At 45.0% G+C, this 16,885-nt stretch overlaps 2 protein-coding genes across 2 annotated transcripts; one reads left to right on the forward strand and one right to left on the reverse strand.

The window, feature by feature from the left end:
- The first annotated feature begins 3,837 nt into the window (after positions 1-3,837).
- Positions 3,838-10,252, forward strand: Tm4sf5 (transmembrane 4 L six family member 5). Its single transcript, XM_013076742.3, is given in 7 exon segments — positions 3,838-4,051; positions 4,054-4,142; positions 8,097-8,114; positions 8,117-8,182; positions 8,727-8,863; positions 9,119-9,299; positions 9,379-10,252. Coding segments are annotated over 7 exon segments (588 nt in total). The 5' UTR covers positions 3,838-3,969; the 3' UTR covers positions 9,394-10,252.
- A 239-nt stretch (positions 10,253-10,491) lies between these two features.
- Positions 10,492-16,880, reverse strand: Vmo1 (vitelline membrane outer layer 1 homolog). Its single transcript, XM_004857279.2, has 3 exons — positions 12,589-16,880; positions 12,382-12,488; positions 10,492-12,180 (listed from the first exon to the last, which is right to left on the reverse strand). The coding sequence occupies exons 1-3, from the start codon at positions 12,772-12,774 to the stop codon at positions 11,883-11,885; spliced, it is 591 nt and encodes a 196-aa protein (XP_004857336.1). The 5' UTR covers positions 12,775-16,880; the 3' UTR covers positions 10,492-11,882.
- Between the last annotated feature and the right edge of the window lie 5 nt (positions 16,881-16,885).

A 16,885-nucleotide genomic window follows, 5' to 3' on the forward strand; every position in this document is an offset into this window, starting at 1 on the left:
ACAAGCACCCAATGATAAATGTAAATGTACTGTATGCCTAAAATGTACCAATAAAAGAATTTAAGGGAAAAAAATATTTTCTTTAAAAAGTGCATTCTTAACTCAAAAAAAAAGACTCCTGTATTGAGGGCCTGATTCCTAATGCAGGTCAGAGGTACAGCCTTGAGAAGTGATTGCATCATGAAGGCACTGACCTGATCAATGGATTCACCCATTGATGATTTCACTGGATAAAAGAACTAGTGGGGCCAAGTTGGAGACAGTAGGTCACAAGGGTGTGTCCTTGAAGGGTATCTCTTCTGTAGGGCTCTTTCCCTGTCACTCTACTTTCTGGCTGCCATGAGGTGAGCAGTTTTTCTTTACTGTGCTCTTCTACTGTTTCTGCCGTGGAGCCACCCGATCATGGACTGAAATCTCTGAAATGTGAACCAAAATAAGTCCTTCCTCCTTTATGTGGTCTCTGTGATAAAAAGCTGACTAATGCAAGTACCAACCTACATCCTCAGCTCTTTTTATTTTATTGTGAGAATAAGTCTCACTAAGTTGTGTAAGCCAGCCTCAGACTTTCCTCTTTCTTTCTTTCTTTCTTTCTTCCTGCTTGCTTGCTTGCTTGCTTTTTTTCAATACTGGAAATTGAACCCACAGTGAGCTATATTCCTGGCCCTTGAATTTATTTTTTTTTATTATTTTGAGGGAGAATCTTGTTAAGTTGCCCAGGCTGATGTCAAACTTGCAATCCTGCCTCAGCCTCCCAGAGTGCTGGGATTACAGGGGTGCACCCCTGTGGCCAGCTTCAGATTCTATTGATCAACTTGTTGGACAAACACATGGGCTGCGTTTAGCCAATTCTCTGCTCAGTGGGCCAAAGGCTGAGCCCCCGTCCCTTCAGGTCTATAGTGGGAAGACCCACTATTTGGGCCGTGGCATTTGCTCTAGTAGCTCAACATCTGTTCTGGCACCCCAGAAGCATACTACTTATCATCTTTACCTCTTCATCTCCCTGCGCCCCAGCACGCAAACTCCGCATCTCAGCCTCCCAGTCCTTGTGCTGCTTTTTCCTGCACTGTTTCCAAATAGCAGCTCTCCGCACAGTTCTCTTGCTGCAGCTTCTGCTCATGTATTATTTCAGTAGCCTGTGGCTTTTGGTCACTTCCTTCTTCATCTGTCTCTCAGTTCTGGACTACCTTATTCTCTAATCCTCTCTCAAGTTGTCTTACAAACAGATTTCCCACAGATGAAGATCCGACTGGTTGGTCAGTCATGCAGTCAGTACCTCTGTTGGGCAGAGCTCTCAGCTCAACCCACCTCATAGGTCTGTGGCTACATGTCTGCCTTTCACTCAACTGTTTTTTCCTCAGTCACTTGGCTGTGATTTGGATAATGGGGTCTGTGTTAGGCAGCTATTGCTGTGTTACAATTCCCTCCCAGTCTTAGTGGCATAGAAATGTGAATATTTCTTTCACTCACACATATATGGGTTGATTGGAGGTCAATATGATCTAGGTTGGGATTGAACCTGAGCCTTTTTCTAGTACTTTATACCTTCTTTTTATCAGTGGGTTAACTCAGGCACATTCTTCTCATAGCAAACTTAGTGGCAAGCAGCAACACACAGTACTGTACTTCTTCAGGCCTAGGCTTAGAACCAAGATCTTATCAATTCTGGCAACAGTCCATCCTGTCCATATGGCAGGTACATTCTATCTCTAGCAGAAAGGACTACAGAACAACAAGGCAAAGGACATGGATTCAGAGAGGACTGAGGAATTGGAGCGACAGTTCCATTTTTACTACAGGATCACATCATCAGGTGGATGACTCTAGGCATAGTAAACCACTTGTACATAACCCCTCAAAAGAGGCTGAAGGATGACAAGAAATGGGTTTGTAAGAGAGGCAGAGTGACAAGTTCAGGGACACTGTTTGCAATATTTAAAAGTATCCACTACTCAAAGCAGTAGAATTGCACAGTGGAAGCATGCTGAATCCTTAAAAGTAACCACTACTCAGATTTAAAATGTATCCCCCCAAACAGGGGAGAATGTGAAAACTTTAAGCAAAAAGGACAGAAAATATCAGAACCAACATGGAAATATTTTAAAAGCATTAAAGAAGCTAACAGAAGCAAAACCAAATATCAGTTACCACAATAATTGTCTATGAGTCAGAGGCAAACAGTCAAGGAAAGTTCAAAGTATTTTCTTTTTTCAGGTCTTCTCTTACTTAACGAGTAAATTCTTCATAGCTTTTTCTCCGTCCAGTTCTTCTGTCTTATACATAGCAAGGATTCCTCCCAGATTCTGGCATTTATTTTTTATGTTTTCTCCATTTTCCATGTCTTTGTAGTGGTTTGAGTGGGCCTTTATGGGGTTTTTTCCTCTGTTTCTTTTTAAATCTTATTTTTATTAGTACATGTTTGCAGTACATAATTGAGTGGGCCTTTGGAGACACTACACCAAAGGGCCCTGGCAGGATACGTTTCTGTGTGACATCCTCACCATGTGCCCTGTGAGGTCCTGCAGTACTTCCTGCTACTTTATCTCTCCCATGGCATACCACATGCTGCCTGGTTGGAGGGCTAATGCTGCAGGTGTTTTCATATTCCTTTTGTGCCCAAGACCAACTTGGGTCTCAGTTCTACAACTATAAACCCCTATAGTCTCCTGCACAAAGTCCTAAGAAAGGAAAGGCTTAATTAATTACTGAATCATAACTGACTCTTGGAAAGCATGTCAATGCATACCTATAAATCCCAACACTGGGGAGGCTGAGGCAGGAGGACTGTGAATTTGAGGCCCATGTGGGCTACATAGTGAGTTCAAGGCCAGGCTGGATTGTATAGCAATACTCTGTCTCAAAAAAGCAGAAAACTCAACTCTTTACCTTGCAGTTAACAGAAACAAGATCCAAACCAGTTCACATAATCAAAGTGTTTCAAAGAATGATCAGGCTTCAGGACTGGCTGGATCTTCAGGTTCAAATTATGTTGATAAGACTTACTCTATTCATCTCTTATTCTTTCCTCTGTATTCATTTCATACTCCAATAGGTGAGCCCTCTCTCATGGTGACAACAGCCCACAAGCAACTACAGTATCTCAACAAAAATAGATCTTCCTGGACCTCAGTGCCCAAAAAATAAAATGATTATCATGGGCCTGGCCTAGATCATATAGCCATCATTGCATCAAACACTGAGACTAGAGGATGGACTGCTCCTCAACAGGAGTGATGCAACAAATGTTCAGAAGAAGAAATGAAAAGACAACAAAAGCCTATTACCATCTTTTTAGTTTCTTTCTAGGAAGAACTCTGTGGGACAAATAGAAATAATGAGACCACTGTGCATCTGCTTCATGCTTCCTACCTTACAAAATACTTGTCATAAACCAAGTGTGGTGGTGCATGCCTGTAATCCCAGCACTCAGGAGGCTGAGGCAGAAGGATTGCCATGAGTTCAAGGCAAGCCCGGGCTCCATAGTGAATTCAAGGCCAGCCTGAACTACATAGCAAGACTCTGTCTCCAAAAAATAAAAACAAAAACGAAAAACTTGTCACCTTGTCCTGTTGAATCCTTACAACCAGCCCATGTGGCATCACATCACTCTGTACAGAGAGGAGACAATAGAGACTGAGAGTTGTGCAGGGGCTTGGCTAAGTCTTCAGACAGGTAAGGAACTCAGGAGGGCCTAAGGAGAGGAGCATGCAGACAGAGAGGAAGAGGACACCGACCCCAGCAGCTTCCTTTACGTGACAAGCTCCCCCTCTATCACCACATCCTCCCCTCTGCCTCCTGAACTGTGGTCCTTCTACCGCCACCTCCCCAGGGCCTCTCTCCCTTATCATTCTGACCCTGCCAGCTTCTGCCACACCTTTTCCCCAACCTTTGCGCTGCTCCAGCCTGTTCCCTCTGGACCCAGGAACCTCCAGCTCACTTTCACTCGCTGTCTGCCTGTTCTGACATCTCACCATGTGCATAGGAAAGTGTGCCCGCTGTGTGGGCCTCTCACTCATCCTTCTCTCCCTGGTCTGCATTGTGGCCAATGCCCTCCTGTGGTGCCTGACGGGAAGACCACCTGGACCAATGATCATCTCAGCTTGCAAGTCTGGCTCATGGCTGGCTTCATCGGTGGTGGCTTGATGGTGAGAAGGCTGGAGCATGGGCCAGGGACCTGGTGCCACTCTATAGGGTGCTGGACAGAACAGGGAGGGAGAGGGAAAGGATTGGGAGGGGATGGGAAGGGCTTGCTGGGGTCTAGAAGCACCCCCAATCTGCTCCTACATGCTAAGCACTCTGTGGACAGTCCTGGAGGAGTCTTAGCACCTGGAGCTGAAGCTTTGAGGGGAAGGGGAAGGAGCTTCAAGTCTTTGAAGAGCTTCCCTTCTCGGTGGGAGCATGTCCTACCTGCTCCTCTCTGTATCCACTCTTAAGCAGTTGCTGGGAACACCTCACTACAAGACTAGTAGCAGAAGGAGCAGCTGGTTGTGTGGGAGGTTACAAGGATCGGGTAATAGGGGCCATGGAGGGGGGACTGAAAATGCCTGGAGCCAGGGTGACACCACAGAATAGCCACTCTACGTATCAGCTCTGGGTCTCCCCCTCCTCCACACCCAGCCACCCTCAGCCCACACTTCTTGGTGCCCACTCTTTGCTGAGTGCTAAGGATAAGAAGCTCACAACCCAGGTCTGTATGGCAGGAAAGGAGCCCTCATGTCTTCTGGAGACTAGAATCTAGCAGGAGAAATGGGGGAAGAGGAATAATAACCAGACTTCCTAAGCCCTACCTTCCAACTCTCTCCTCATTTAAAACTTTTCGATGGTCAACCTACTGCAACACCTTCATGGGGAAAAGAGGAGAGATCTAGCTGAGCTAGTGGTTTATCCCTGTAATCCAAGCTCTCCGGGAGGCTGAGGCAGGAAGATCACAAGTTCCAGGCCAGCTGAGGCAACTTTGTGACTTAATGGGGCTGTCTCAAAATTAAAAGGGAGGGGGCCTGGGGATTTAGCTCAGTGGTGCCACTGCCTGCCTCGCAAGCACAAGGTCCCAAGTTCTAGCCCCTGTACCAAAAAAAAAATTACCCAGCACAGTTCCTGAATTCTCAGGACAACTGGCTCATTAAATCTTCTGGGAGAGATTTACCTTTGTCCCTTTTGCTAGTCACACCTCTATTAGCTAATTGGGGATAGCTCTCCTTTAACCAACAACCCCTCTTACCTTCTGACATCTCTTCTACTTCCCACCTCCTGCATAGATTCATGGCTGTTGGATTCTACTCCATCTCTGACCTTGCCTTCCACTGCCTCAGAGATGTCACACTTCTCCCAAGTACTTATTACGCTCACCCAATGCCACATTGTGCCCCTTCTCCAGCCTAAACTTCCCCCCACTCATCCACCCAGCCTAACTAGTCTGCTTCAGGAGAGATCTCCACACCTGCACATTCAACATCCTCATCTACAGCTGCCTTGTTCCTCCCTTTCACCTACTGTCACTCTCAAGAGGTGCCACACTAGTCCACAAGGACATAGACAAGGTCCCTGCCCCCTGCTCTCCCTGAAGCTGCACTCCCATTGATGAAGCAAACAGTCCCAAGGCAAAAAGACTGGAAGCCTCATGACAGCAAGGAGTGCCTGAAACATTGGCTGCTGTGTGCCTGGTATCTACAACAGTGCTTCCACCTAACAGGCACCTGGTTAATAGTCACTGAATGAATTAAGGAAATAAGTAATCAAGACAGTTCAGATTGCAGTAGGTATAATTATAAAATAAAGAGCTTCTAGTGAAAAGTGGGGGCAGCCTGTGTGTGTGTGTGTGTGTGTGTGTGTGTGTGTGTGTGCACTAAGGATTGAACCCAGGGCTTTGTGGATATTAAGTACGTGTGCCACCACTGAGCTATACCTCCAGCCAGGACCACATAGCATAGCATTTCCAGGGAAGGCCCATATTACAGGATGTCTAAGCTCACATACAGAATGACCAAAGAAGGCAGGAAAGTCGCAAACAGGAGCTCCACAGATCTGAGGATCAGATCGGCAGCCAGTGTAGCTGACATTTAATGAGATGAGGCCTGAGGTGGGCAGAGACCAGACCACGTCACCCTTTAAAGGCACAATGAATAATCTGAAGTAGGAAACTACTGAAAACATTTCCCCTTTTTTTGACATTTTATAACTTTTTTTTTTTCTGTCTTAGAATTGAACCCAGGGAGGGCCTTGGGCATGCTAAGCTCCCACTGTGCCATTGAGCTACACTCCTAGCCCTAGCCTGGTGAATTCTTACAAAGTGAACATATCTATGTCCCCAGAACCCTGGTCATGAATCAGTACAAGAGTTCTAGACATGCCTTTTACCAGGACTACCCACTTCCAACAAGGTTAACCGTTATCCTGTCTTCTACTCTAACCCCACAGACTAGTTTGGCCTGGTTAGTACCTATATCAGTAAAAAGATTAAGAATGTGCTCTTGGGCCGGAGATTTAGCTCAGTGGTTTCGCTGCCTGCTGCGCAAGTGCAAGGACCCAAGTTCGATCCCTGGTACCAAAAAAAAAAAATGTGCTCTTTTGTGTCTGGCTTCTTTAATTTAGTATGAAGTTTATGAGTCATCTATATTATTATGTGCAGGGCCAGGGATTTAGCTCAGTGGTTTCGCTGCCTGCTGCGCAAGCACAGGGACCCAAGTTGAGATCCTGGGTACCAAAACTAAATAAATAAATAAAATTTTTATATATATATATTTATTATTATTATTATGTGTTGCTATAGTTTTTTTCTATTTCTTATGCATTCCATTGTGAGAATATATCTCAATTTATTTAAAAATTCTAAGGTTGATGGACATTTGAAACCAATTTGGGTTTATTGCTATTATGAACATTCCTAGCTGTCGTTAGGTGAACATACATGTGCACTTCTCTTTTGTTGTTGTTTTGTTTGTTCAGTTTGTTTTTTTAAGACAAGGTCACTATGTACCCCAGCCTGGCCTCGAACTCAGTGATCTTCCTGCCTCAGCCTCTCAAGTGCTGGAATTACAGGCATGCGCCACTATGCCCAAAATAAAATATTATTTATTATAAATGTATTTTTGAGCTTCTGAAGATTGAACCCAAGCCTTTGCACAAGGTAGACAAGCATTCTACCACTGAACTATATCCCCCACTCAAAAATTTTTTTAAAAAAATTTAAATAGGTAAACCAGCCAGAAGACTGAAACAACAGAAACAAACCTGGCCAACACAGACAACACAGGCAGACTTTGCCTTAAAAAAAAAAAAAAAAGAAAGTCAAAGGGAGATGATGAATTTGGGGACTATTATGAGGTAGGCTCAATCTGAGCTAAAACCAAGAAATTTGAGTGAATATGTCAAGCAGTTAGATTTGGATTTCCAGGCATCTGAAGCAACTGTGAGCAGAGAGAACAGCTGATTCCTGGGAGGGAGTGGACCATGTGAGAAAGACCACTGGGAGAAAAAAAAAAAAATCAAGGACTAGATCTGAGGAAATCTTACACTCTACATCAGAGCATCTACAAACTACTGGTCCACAATCTGTCATAAACCTAGCTCACCAGACCCTCCAACAGCACTGTCCATTCCCCCTGCTAAAGATATTTATACTGATGGTGCATTTACTCTGAACTAGTCTTGACACCCATCAACCTGCTATCTCCTCAAATTTGGAGAATAGTCCTGTGAGGTAGGTCTTACTCATTTTACACAGGACCAAACTCAGACCTGGAGAAACCAGTCAATTCATGGAGAAGGAAGTAGTACCTGCTTGGCTTTCAATCCAAGCCTCCTGGCTCCCTTTCAGTTGGACACCTGCATGCCTACTATGTGTGAAGATTTTCGGGAAATACATAATATTGGACCTTACCCTCCAGGAAGCTGCAATTTGCATAGAAATAAAGAAAGCACATAAATAATGACAAATTAAGTAAGCCCAATAGTGCTCTGGGAGAGGTAAAGATAAGGTTTCTATCGTTCAAAGAGCTGAAGGCATCATAGGCACCTTCCCAGAGGAGATAAACCATGAAGAATGTAAGGAAGGCCTTGAGGATCTGGGGAGACACACTATTTCACTGACTCTTGTCCCACAGGTACTGTGTCCCGGAATTGAACTGCAGCCTTTCGAGCAGGAGGCAAGGGCTGTTGTGGTGCAGGATGCTGTGGAAACCGCTGCAGGGTAAGATAGATGGGTAAACAAGTAACAAAATTAAGGGGCCAGGGATTTAGCTCAGTGGTTTCGATGCCTGCTGCGCAAGCGTAAGGACCCGAGTTTGATCCCCGGTACCAAATAAACAAAAATAACAAAATTAGGAAAGTGTTCAGAATCTAGTCTCTTAACCTGTCCTCATGGAAACACAGCACCCTTCACAGAATTTCTAGCTCAACGAATCCCTGCAGTGTCCCAGGTTCCATCCACTTCACTCCCTCCTGGCCCAGGAAATTTTAGATCTTACTGAGCTTGACCAGAAGGGACTACAACTCCCATGAGTCCCCGCGGCCCTAGCTCTTAGTGTTCGCCAAACTCCAAACCGAGGGCTTGACGGGAATTACATTTTCAAGGGCTCTACCACTGACCTGTATCCCCAGCCCCAGGAAATATATTTTAAAACTGTCTGGAAGGGTGCTTTGCAATATAAGGGGTCGGAGAGGGCACAGCTAGGTGCGGTAGCTCAAGTAGCAAGGGGGCGGCCCCATTCACCTCGCCTTGCACCCGCTTTCAGAGGCTACGTTCTGTCTTCTGCTCAGCCTTCGGGACACTTGGTGCCATCTACTGTCTCTCGGTGTCAGGAGCCGGTCTTGGAATTGGACCCAAATGCTTAATGAAGGGCAAGTGGGACTATCACTTTCAAGAAACCAAGTAAGGAAAAAAGAAAAAAAAAAAGTTAAAAAGAAACCTCGTAAGGTTTAGTCTGTATTTTAGTCCCCCATTCTCTGCGTCTCCCTCTTCCTATTCCCTTCCCATGTGGGCCGAGAAACCTGGGCAGACCAAGGTTTAAGAGAACTGCTTCCCCGTGAGCCAGATTAGCACTTTGCAAATCCTTTTGGCTTGTACATGAGATGAGGTGGGGTAGAGGGGTGGCCTCCTTGTCTCATGTGACCTGCGCGTCCACAGAGGCGCTTACTTGCTCAACTATACTCAATGGAATTTGTGCGAGGAGCCACCTAACGTGGTCCCCTGGAATGTGACCCTATTCTCCTTGCTGGTGGCCGCTTCATGCCTGGAGATCATACTTTGCGGAATACAGTTGGTGAATGCAATCATTGGTGTCTTCTGCGGCGATTGCAAGAAAAAGGTGGGACGACGTGAGGTGGAGTTGTGCAGGGAACTTGCTTGTTCCCAGCTGCCTCCTCACTCACTTTCTTTTCCTGTAGGGCACTGCCAACTGAGGATCCACTGACCCCTGGGTTAAATCTGCTGTTCATGGACGCCTGCTGGGCCCTCCCTCTCCCTGGCTCTTTGCAATATGTTATGGACAAGCGACTTCGAACAATAGAGATTTGCCATACTCTGTGCCAGATTTGAGCCTGTTTATTAAGCTGGTGGCCGAGGGAGGCTAGTGCCTGGAAAGTTCTCTCAGCAAGGGGAATCGGTTTGATTTCTCCTTTTAAATCATACTTTCAGTTGGGGAAGGCTAAGGGGAGAGCAAGCAGAATCTCACAGAAGCAGAGCCATGCCAGGTTAGTGGGGCAGGAAGCACAAGGAAGTTTTACACACTAGATGAGCTACAAAACATCCTGCAACTGCAGCAAGTTTTCTGCCAAGCAGGATATGGGTTTGGGGTGCTTTGTCCAAGCACAAGTACAAGATGGCTTTGAGGCTCAAGATGGAGTCAGATTGGCTATCACTATAAACTGCCTTGAGCTCCCTTCCCAGTCTCACATCGTGCCCTGTGGGAGGACGACCCAATACACCAAGGCTTGGGATTCTCCTGCACCCTGCACATTATTTTCATAAGAAATAGTTTTGAGCTATTAAATTGCATAGAAAATACAGTGGTGAGGCAGACATGTTCTGTGCTTTTCAAGAGCTCAACATGACAGGTGGATGAGAGGTGGACAATTTTTACAAGAAGCAGAGGACTAGTTCAATAAATGGATTTTTTTTTTTTGGTACCAGGGATCAAACTTGGGTCCTTGTGCTTGCGCAGCAGGTGGCAAAACCACTGAGCTAAATCCCCAGCTCAATAAATGGATTTTTTGAAAACATGTTAGCAATGGGATGGTATTGGCTGATGGAGGGATTACTCTTTTTTTTTTTTTTTTTTTTTTTTTTTGGGTACTGGGGATCGAATTCGGGACCTTGTGCTTTTGAGGCAGGTGGCAGAACCATTGAGCTAAATCCCTGGCCCCAGGACTACTTTTTAATGATCAGGAAAGTCTGAGAATATGAAATTGGAGCTGATATCTGATGGATGAGTTAACCATCTGGATAAACTGGGGAATGTCAGGCAGAGAGACAGCAAGGAAAGAAACATCTTCAATGAGAATCATTATTTAGAAAGGCCACTCTTTGGTAGGTGTAATGGTGAATACCTGTAAACCCAATACTTGGGAGGTTGAGGCAGGAAGATTAAAAATTTGAGGTCAGCCTAGACTATATAGCTAGACCCTGTCTCAAAAAACAAAAACAAGCTGGGCATGGTGGTGCATGCCTGTAATTCCAGCACTTGGGAGGCAGAGGCAGGAGGATCGCCATGAGTTCAAAGCCAGTCTGGGCAAAACAGTGAGTTCAAGGCCAGCCTGAACTACAAAGCAAGACCCTATCTCAAAAAAAAAAAAAAAAAAAAGAACATTGTGAATTTCGGGGGGTGAGGGTATGGTTGCAGAATACCAAAACTGGGAAACAGACAACACCCAAAGGTTTGGAGGCAGTAAACAGCTTTATTTACACAGGCAGACCTGACTGGGATCTTTTCCAAAGAGGTCAGGCCCAGAATATCAGTGGGCCAGCAGTTTTAAGGGTTGTAAGCAGGAGGTACAGACATAGAAGCAGAATATTTGTCAGTCTTTGTTTGATTAATTATTTGACATTTTTTACATCTATGAGGCTTAATTCTATTGGGAGTTTCCCTGGGAAGACAACAAGCAGAGTTTACACAAAGCAGAGCAGCAGAGGAGGGGCAGAGCAAAGAGTTCTGGCAGGACTTTCTGAGTCCATTACACTCCTTTGGTGACAGATTACAGAAATTGTCGTGGTTAATCAGGTACATTCTACAAAGAGCATAGTTATCTAGTTAACCCATAGTTGCTTAAAAACAGAGTTAGGCAGGCGGCAGAACCACCAAGCTAAATCCCAGTACTGGGGATTAAACTCAGGTCCTTGGGCTTGTGAGGCAGGTGGCAGAACCACTGAGCTAAATCCCCAGCCCCTTAAAAACAGAGTTAACTCATAGTTGTCCAATTCAGATATTTTTTGTTAAAAATATCCATCTGCCTGGAAATTTCCTTTCAGCATGAAGAAAGATATTTTAGCCTCCTAAACTCTGGAAAATGAAGCTTTAAAATCATCATATCGCATTGTCACCTAACTTGGCAGAAGTTTCTCAATCTAAGGTGACTGATGGTTCTGAAAGATGCATTGTGCTCTTGATGGGCCAGATGTCCTCGGAAAGCCAGGTCTTCCTTCACTTAGCCAAAAGATCTCGTGTTTAAGTACTTTTTTCTGGACTGGGGGCCCATAACCTGCCATGGACCCTGGAGACTAAACCAGAATCTAGGTCTGGCCCGGTGCTAGGTAAGGAGGGAAAAAGGATAGGCAATTTCCCCTCCCTAAAACAAGTGAGACCAAAGTCAAGACTGAGAATTTTTAATGGTGGGAGTTGGGACTGTAGTAGGAGGTGTCTAGCATCCCTGCCTGAAAGAGAGCAGGAAGAACTTCAACTTCGGCAGCAGAATAATTGCAGGTCATTAAGTGCAGTGTCATCATGGAAGCCTCTAGGCTCCTCAATCTTGGTCTGCAAGCCACACACACCTTTGGAGCAGGAGTCGCTCCAGTTTCCAAATTCACCCCAGCTCAGCCCAGGCCCCTCCAACTCTGTGCCATCTGAGCAGCGGAAGCGCAAATTGTTCGCTGCGGTGTTGTCCCCAGGAGTCAAAGCTGGTTCCACGCGAAGTGCAAAAGCCACTAGGAACCCTCTGTCGGGACACCACATCGGCTCACTCCACACACCCCATCTGCAAAGTAAGGGGAGACGCTCTGGCTCTGTGGGGGCCCCCTTATATTCCCCAAGCCGACCCAGACCCTGGGACTTTCCAGGCCAGGTGCTAAACTGTCTCAGTGGGTTGGGTATAGCCACCGGATGTTTCCCAGGGAGCAGAGAGGAATTATCCACCCACCAGCTCGGCTCTAGGGGCTTCTTGGCCTCTGCCCTCTACCTTCCAGATTTGGACTCTATGACATGCTCTGTGTCCCCTCGAGTGCAGTGCAGCCGGATCCCGTTCAGAGCCGTGTCATCACCAGGAATGCCTTGAACCGGCTCCACCTGGGTGGCAGAGAGGAGTGAGAGCCAGTCAAGAACTGTCTTTCTCAGTCTGTGCCCTTGGAATCTCCACCCCATCCAAGGCCTAGACCTAAGCCCTCACCTTAAGTGAAAAACCGCTGGCAAAGTATCCATTGGGACACATCTCTGGCCAGGCCCAGTCACCCCAGGGGCCCCCATTGGTCACTTCGATGACCGATGTTTGCCCCCGCAGCCCATCTGCCACAGAATGTCTAAAGGATGTTGCACACAGCAACACCAGCAGTCCGGCTCCAGTGTCCTGCCCCATCCTGCTTTGTCTATGAACCAGGAACTTGATGCAGATTTATACCAGCCCTATCTCCACCAGGGCTCGGATTAAGGAAGTGCCCCAGAGATTAAGAGACATTTGAAACTAATCTGCTCCAGTAAATGGGCTAATTGTATTCCCCCTCTGGGTGGCAGAGGCTCCAGGTGCTAAGAAAGAAGGAGCAGTGAAAACAAGGGAGTTAAAAACTCCCTTGAAACGGAACATTTTCTTTGCAGACATATCTTACTTAATTCTCACAACAACTTGAGGAGATGAGAATTACCCTTTTTTGTAGATGAAGGAAGTGGGGCTCAGAAATGACAAGGGACTTGCCTAAGGTCATAGACAACAAACACAGAAGTATTCCAGCACTGGGAATGGGGACCACGGCTGGGGATCAAAGGATCTCACGGGAATCCAGCAGCCACCCAGGGGCCTCCCCTTGAGAGGGTGTAGAGTGATCACAGGGCAAAAATCCATTAATTGGCTGGGGATTTAGCTCAGTGGTTCTGCTGCCTGCCTCATAAGTGTAAGGACCCAAGTTCAATCCCTGGTACAAAAAAAAACAAACCATTAATTGTAGGAGCTGGGGAGACTCTTCTTAGAGAACTGAGCACTGACCCTTTGAGAATCTGGAACATCAGATATACCCAGAGAAACAGGAATAATTCTGAGAAATTTATGGACAGGATACTGAGAGCTCCTTAAAAGATTGTTTCATACCAGGCGTGGTGGCGCTGGTCGTAATCTTAGCACTCGGGAGGCTGAGGCAGGAGGATTGCTGTGTGTTTGAGGCCAGCCTGGGCTACATAGTGAGTTCAGGGCTAGCCTAAACTACAAAGTGAGACACTGTCTCAAAAAAAAGTCTGTTTCTTTCATTGCTTCCTGTATTCTTGCATCTTTTCCTAGAATGCTTTTCCTTCTATGACCACCAGGTGGACTCTTAATTTACACAACAAAAAACAAAACCTGGCTGGATTTGTTAGTGCACCAAACCTGAGTTTGCCTGTGCCTGGTATGACTTCTTTGTTTACTCAACATATACTTACTTAGCAATAAAGTGTTTGGGCCCAACCAGTATTTTAAGGGCTGTAAGAAAACAAGAAAAACAAGGCAACTGCCTTCATCAGAGCTCACATTCCAGTGGGGGAGACAGAAGGAAAATTCTCCCTCAGTGGTTCTTGAGCTCTGTGAAGACACTTGAATTCTGGAGGCCTAGTACAGGTCTGGCATTTGGATGTGATTAATAAAGATTAATATTAATCTAGAGTTTAAAAAATTAAGACACAGGGCCAGAGGTTTAGCTCAGTGTTTATGCCGCCTGTCTCAAAAGCGCAAAGACCAGAGTTCAATCCCTGGTACCAAAAAAAAAAAATTAAGACACAGAACATAAAAGGCTGAAGCCTAACATACAAGGTATGATCTAAATATACAATGATTTTTTAAACTGTATTACAGGAAAAGACATGTTACCATTATTTCTCCTCAAAATTCTCCTGCTTACTTAAACACATTTATCTCATCATTCTTGCCACTTTCTGTCTTTTTATTTTTATTTATTTTCTTGAGACAGGGCTCACTATGTAGCTCAGGTTGGCTTTGAACTCACTACGTTACCCAGGATGGCCTCAAACTTGTGGCAATCCTCCTGCCTCAGCCTTCCAAGTTCTAAGACTACACTGTGTCACACCACACCCAGAACTTGCCATTTTCTGAAGCAGTTCTGGAAGGCAGGTGAATGCTGCTAGCAAGTGCCATTCAACAGAAAGGCATTCTTGTGAAAACCTTACCGTGTATCATCATCTACCTTATTCTACAAATCTGGCACTGTGTGACTTCTGGCTCTTCCTTAAAGTCAAAATGACCATGAAAGGTAAATATTTTTAATGGATTCAAAACACCGAGGCAGCCATGATCGTGTAAGTAAAGACATAAAAGAGGACTTCCAGAACTGCTTCAGAAAGTGGCAAGAAAAAGCCAGCTAGCTACCAGCCCGTAGGAGGCAGAGGGTGGAGGATCCAAGTTCAAGTATCACCTGGACAAATTAGCAAGATCCTGTCTCAAAAATAAATAAATAAAATAAAAAGTACTAGGATGTAGCTCAATGTGAAAGTCTGGGGCTCAATCACCAGCACAGAAAAAGGAAATCAATAAAGTAGATATGTACCTAGCAAGACTTATCGAGACAAAAAGAGGAATGAGACAGGCATGGCAGTGCATAGCTGTAATCCCAGCGCTGGGGAGGCTGAGGCAGGAGGATCACCAAGAGTACAAGGCCAGCATTGGCTACGTAATGAGTTCAAGACCAGCCTGAACTACACAGTGAAACCATGTCTTTTTTCTTTTTTTTTGGTACCAGGGATTGAACTTGGGTCCTCAAGCTTGTGAGGCAGGCAGCAGAACCACTGATCTAAATCCCCGCCCCCCCCCTTTTTTTTTAACTTTTAGCACATTACGTCCCATGAGACCCTGTCTTGAAAAACGAAAACAAAAAAGAAAAGAAAAAGAAAAAAGGGGAAAATACAAGTAATCCATATCAAGAATTTAAAAACACAGCTGAGGGCTGGGGATTTAGCTCAGTGGTTCCGGTGCCTGCCTTGCAAGCGTAAGGTCCCGAGTTCGATCCCCCATACCAAAAAAAAAAAAAAAAAAACACAGCTGAATAGATTCCAGACATTACAAAGAGATTGTTACCAACAGCTATTCAAAAATTAACAAAATTAACTGCTAAGGATGAAAACTGAAAAAATGATTGCATTTTCAGTGAATGCCATTAATTAGTACAAGTATGTTAAGAATTATAATAATAATAAAAAGAAATTTTAAGAATTATAATAGGGCCTGGGATTTAGCTCAGTAGTGCCACCATCTGCCTCCGAAGCACAAGGTCCTGAGTTTGATCCCTGGTACCAAAAAAAAAAAAAGATAATAAAGTGAGTTAAATTTTTAAAAAGAAAATGGCAAGAATGAGGGAATAAATGTGTTTAAAGAGAAGGTGTGGTTTTGTTGTTGTTTTTTCCCTTTTTTGAGACAAGGTCTTGCTACATAGTTCAAGCTGGCCTTGAACTCACTATGTAGACCAAGCTGGCCTCAAACTCAAGGTGATCCTCCTGCTTCAACCTCATGAGTGCTGGGATTACACGTGTGTGCCACCATGCTCAGCCTGAGAGGGGAAGTATTTTGAGGGAAATTAATAGTATTTTTTTTAACTGTAATTTTTTTTTTTTTGGCTTTTTGAGACAGACTCTCACTATGTAGTTCAGGCTGACCTTGATCTCACTGTGTATCCCAGGCTGGCCTTGAACTCATGACAATTCTCCTGTCTCAGCCTTCCAAGTACTGGGATTACAGGCATGTGCCACCATGCCTGGCCTTAATGTAATAAATTTTTAAAATTTAAATATTCACCATAGTTTTCAATCACACCTTGTACATGATCAAGATCCAGATCAAGGCAAGGTTGAGCAGGGGATTTAGCTCTGTGGCACCATGCCTGCCTTGCAAGTGCAAGGTCCTGAGTTCGATCCCTGGTACCGCCAAAAAAAAAGAAAGAAAGAAAAGACAAGGTCCACTGGGGATAGGATAGAGAAGTTAGAAGTGAGTGTTCCTAGCTAGGCATGGTGGCACATACTGTTCCAACTTTAGTATATGTGCTGCCAAAACGACCACATGGTGGCACATACCTATAATCCCACCACTGGGACATTCTGGGAGGCTGAGGCAGGTAAACTGTAAATTTGAGCCTAGTCTAGGCAGTTTAGTAACTTAGTGAGACTCAGTCTAAAAAAAAACAAAAACAAAAAACTGGGGGTGTAGTTTAGTGCAAAGGCCCTGGGTGTTCTTTAGAATCCCAAAAAGATCCCCTCCTCAACTTAGTAAGATTTATGAGGCAATTGTGGTCAGCTTTTCCATTTACAGTGTTTTCACATACATTATCTTAACCCTCACGTTACAAAGTACCTATTATTATCCTCAATTTACGGTGGAGGAAACCCAAGCCCACAGTTAACTTTGGGCCCACACCATGCCCAGTAGGGGAGCTGGTTCTCACCCCAGCCTCTCCAATACCCAGGCTACTCCAAGCTGGCTGCACAGGAAAAGGAAACGCAGG

Source organism: Heterocephalus glaber, unplaced genomic scaffold, assembly GCF_053883595.1.
Source record: "Heterocephalus glaber isolate CG9 unplaced genomic scaffold, H.glaber_assembly_v1.0 deba00001564, whole genome shotgun sequence".
Taxonomy (NCBI): Eukaryota; Metazoa; Chordata; class Mammalia; order Rodentia; family Bathyergidae; genus Heterocephalus; species Heterocephalus glaber.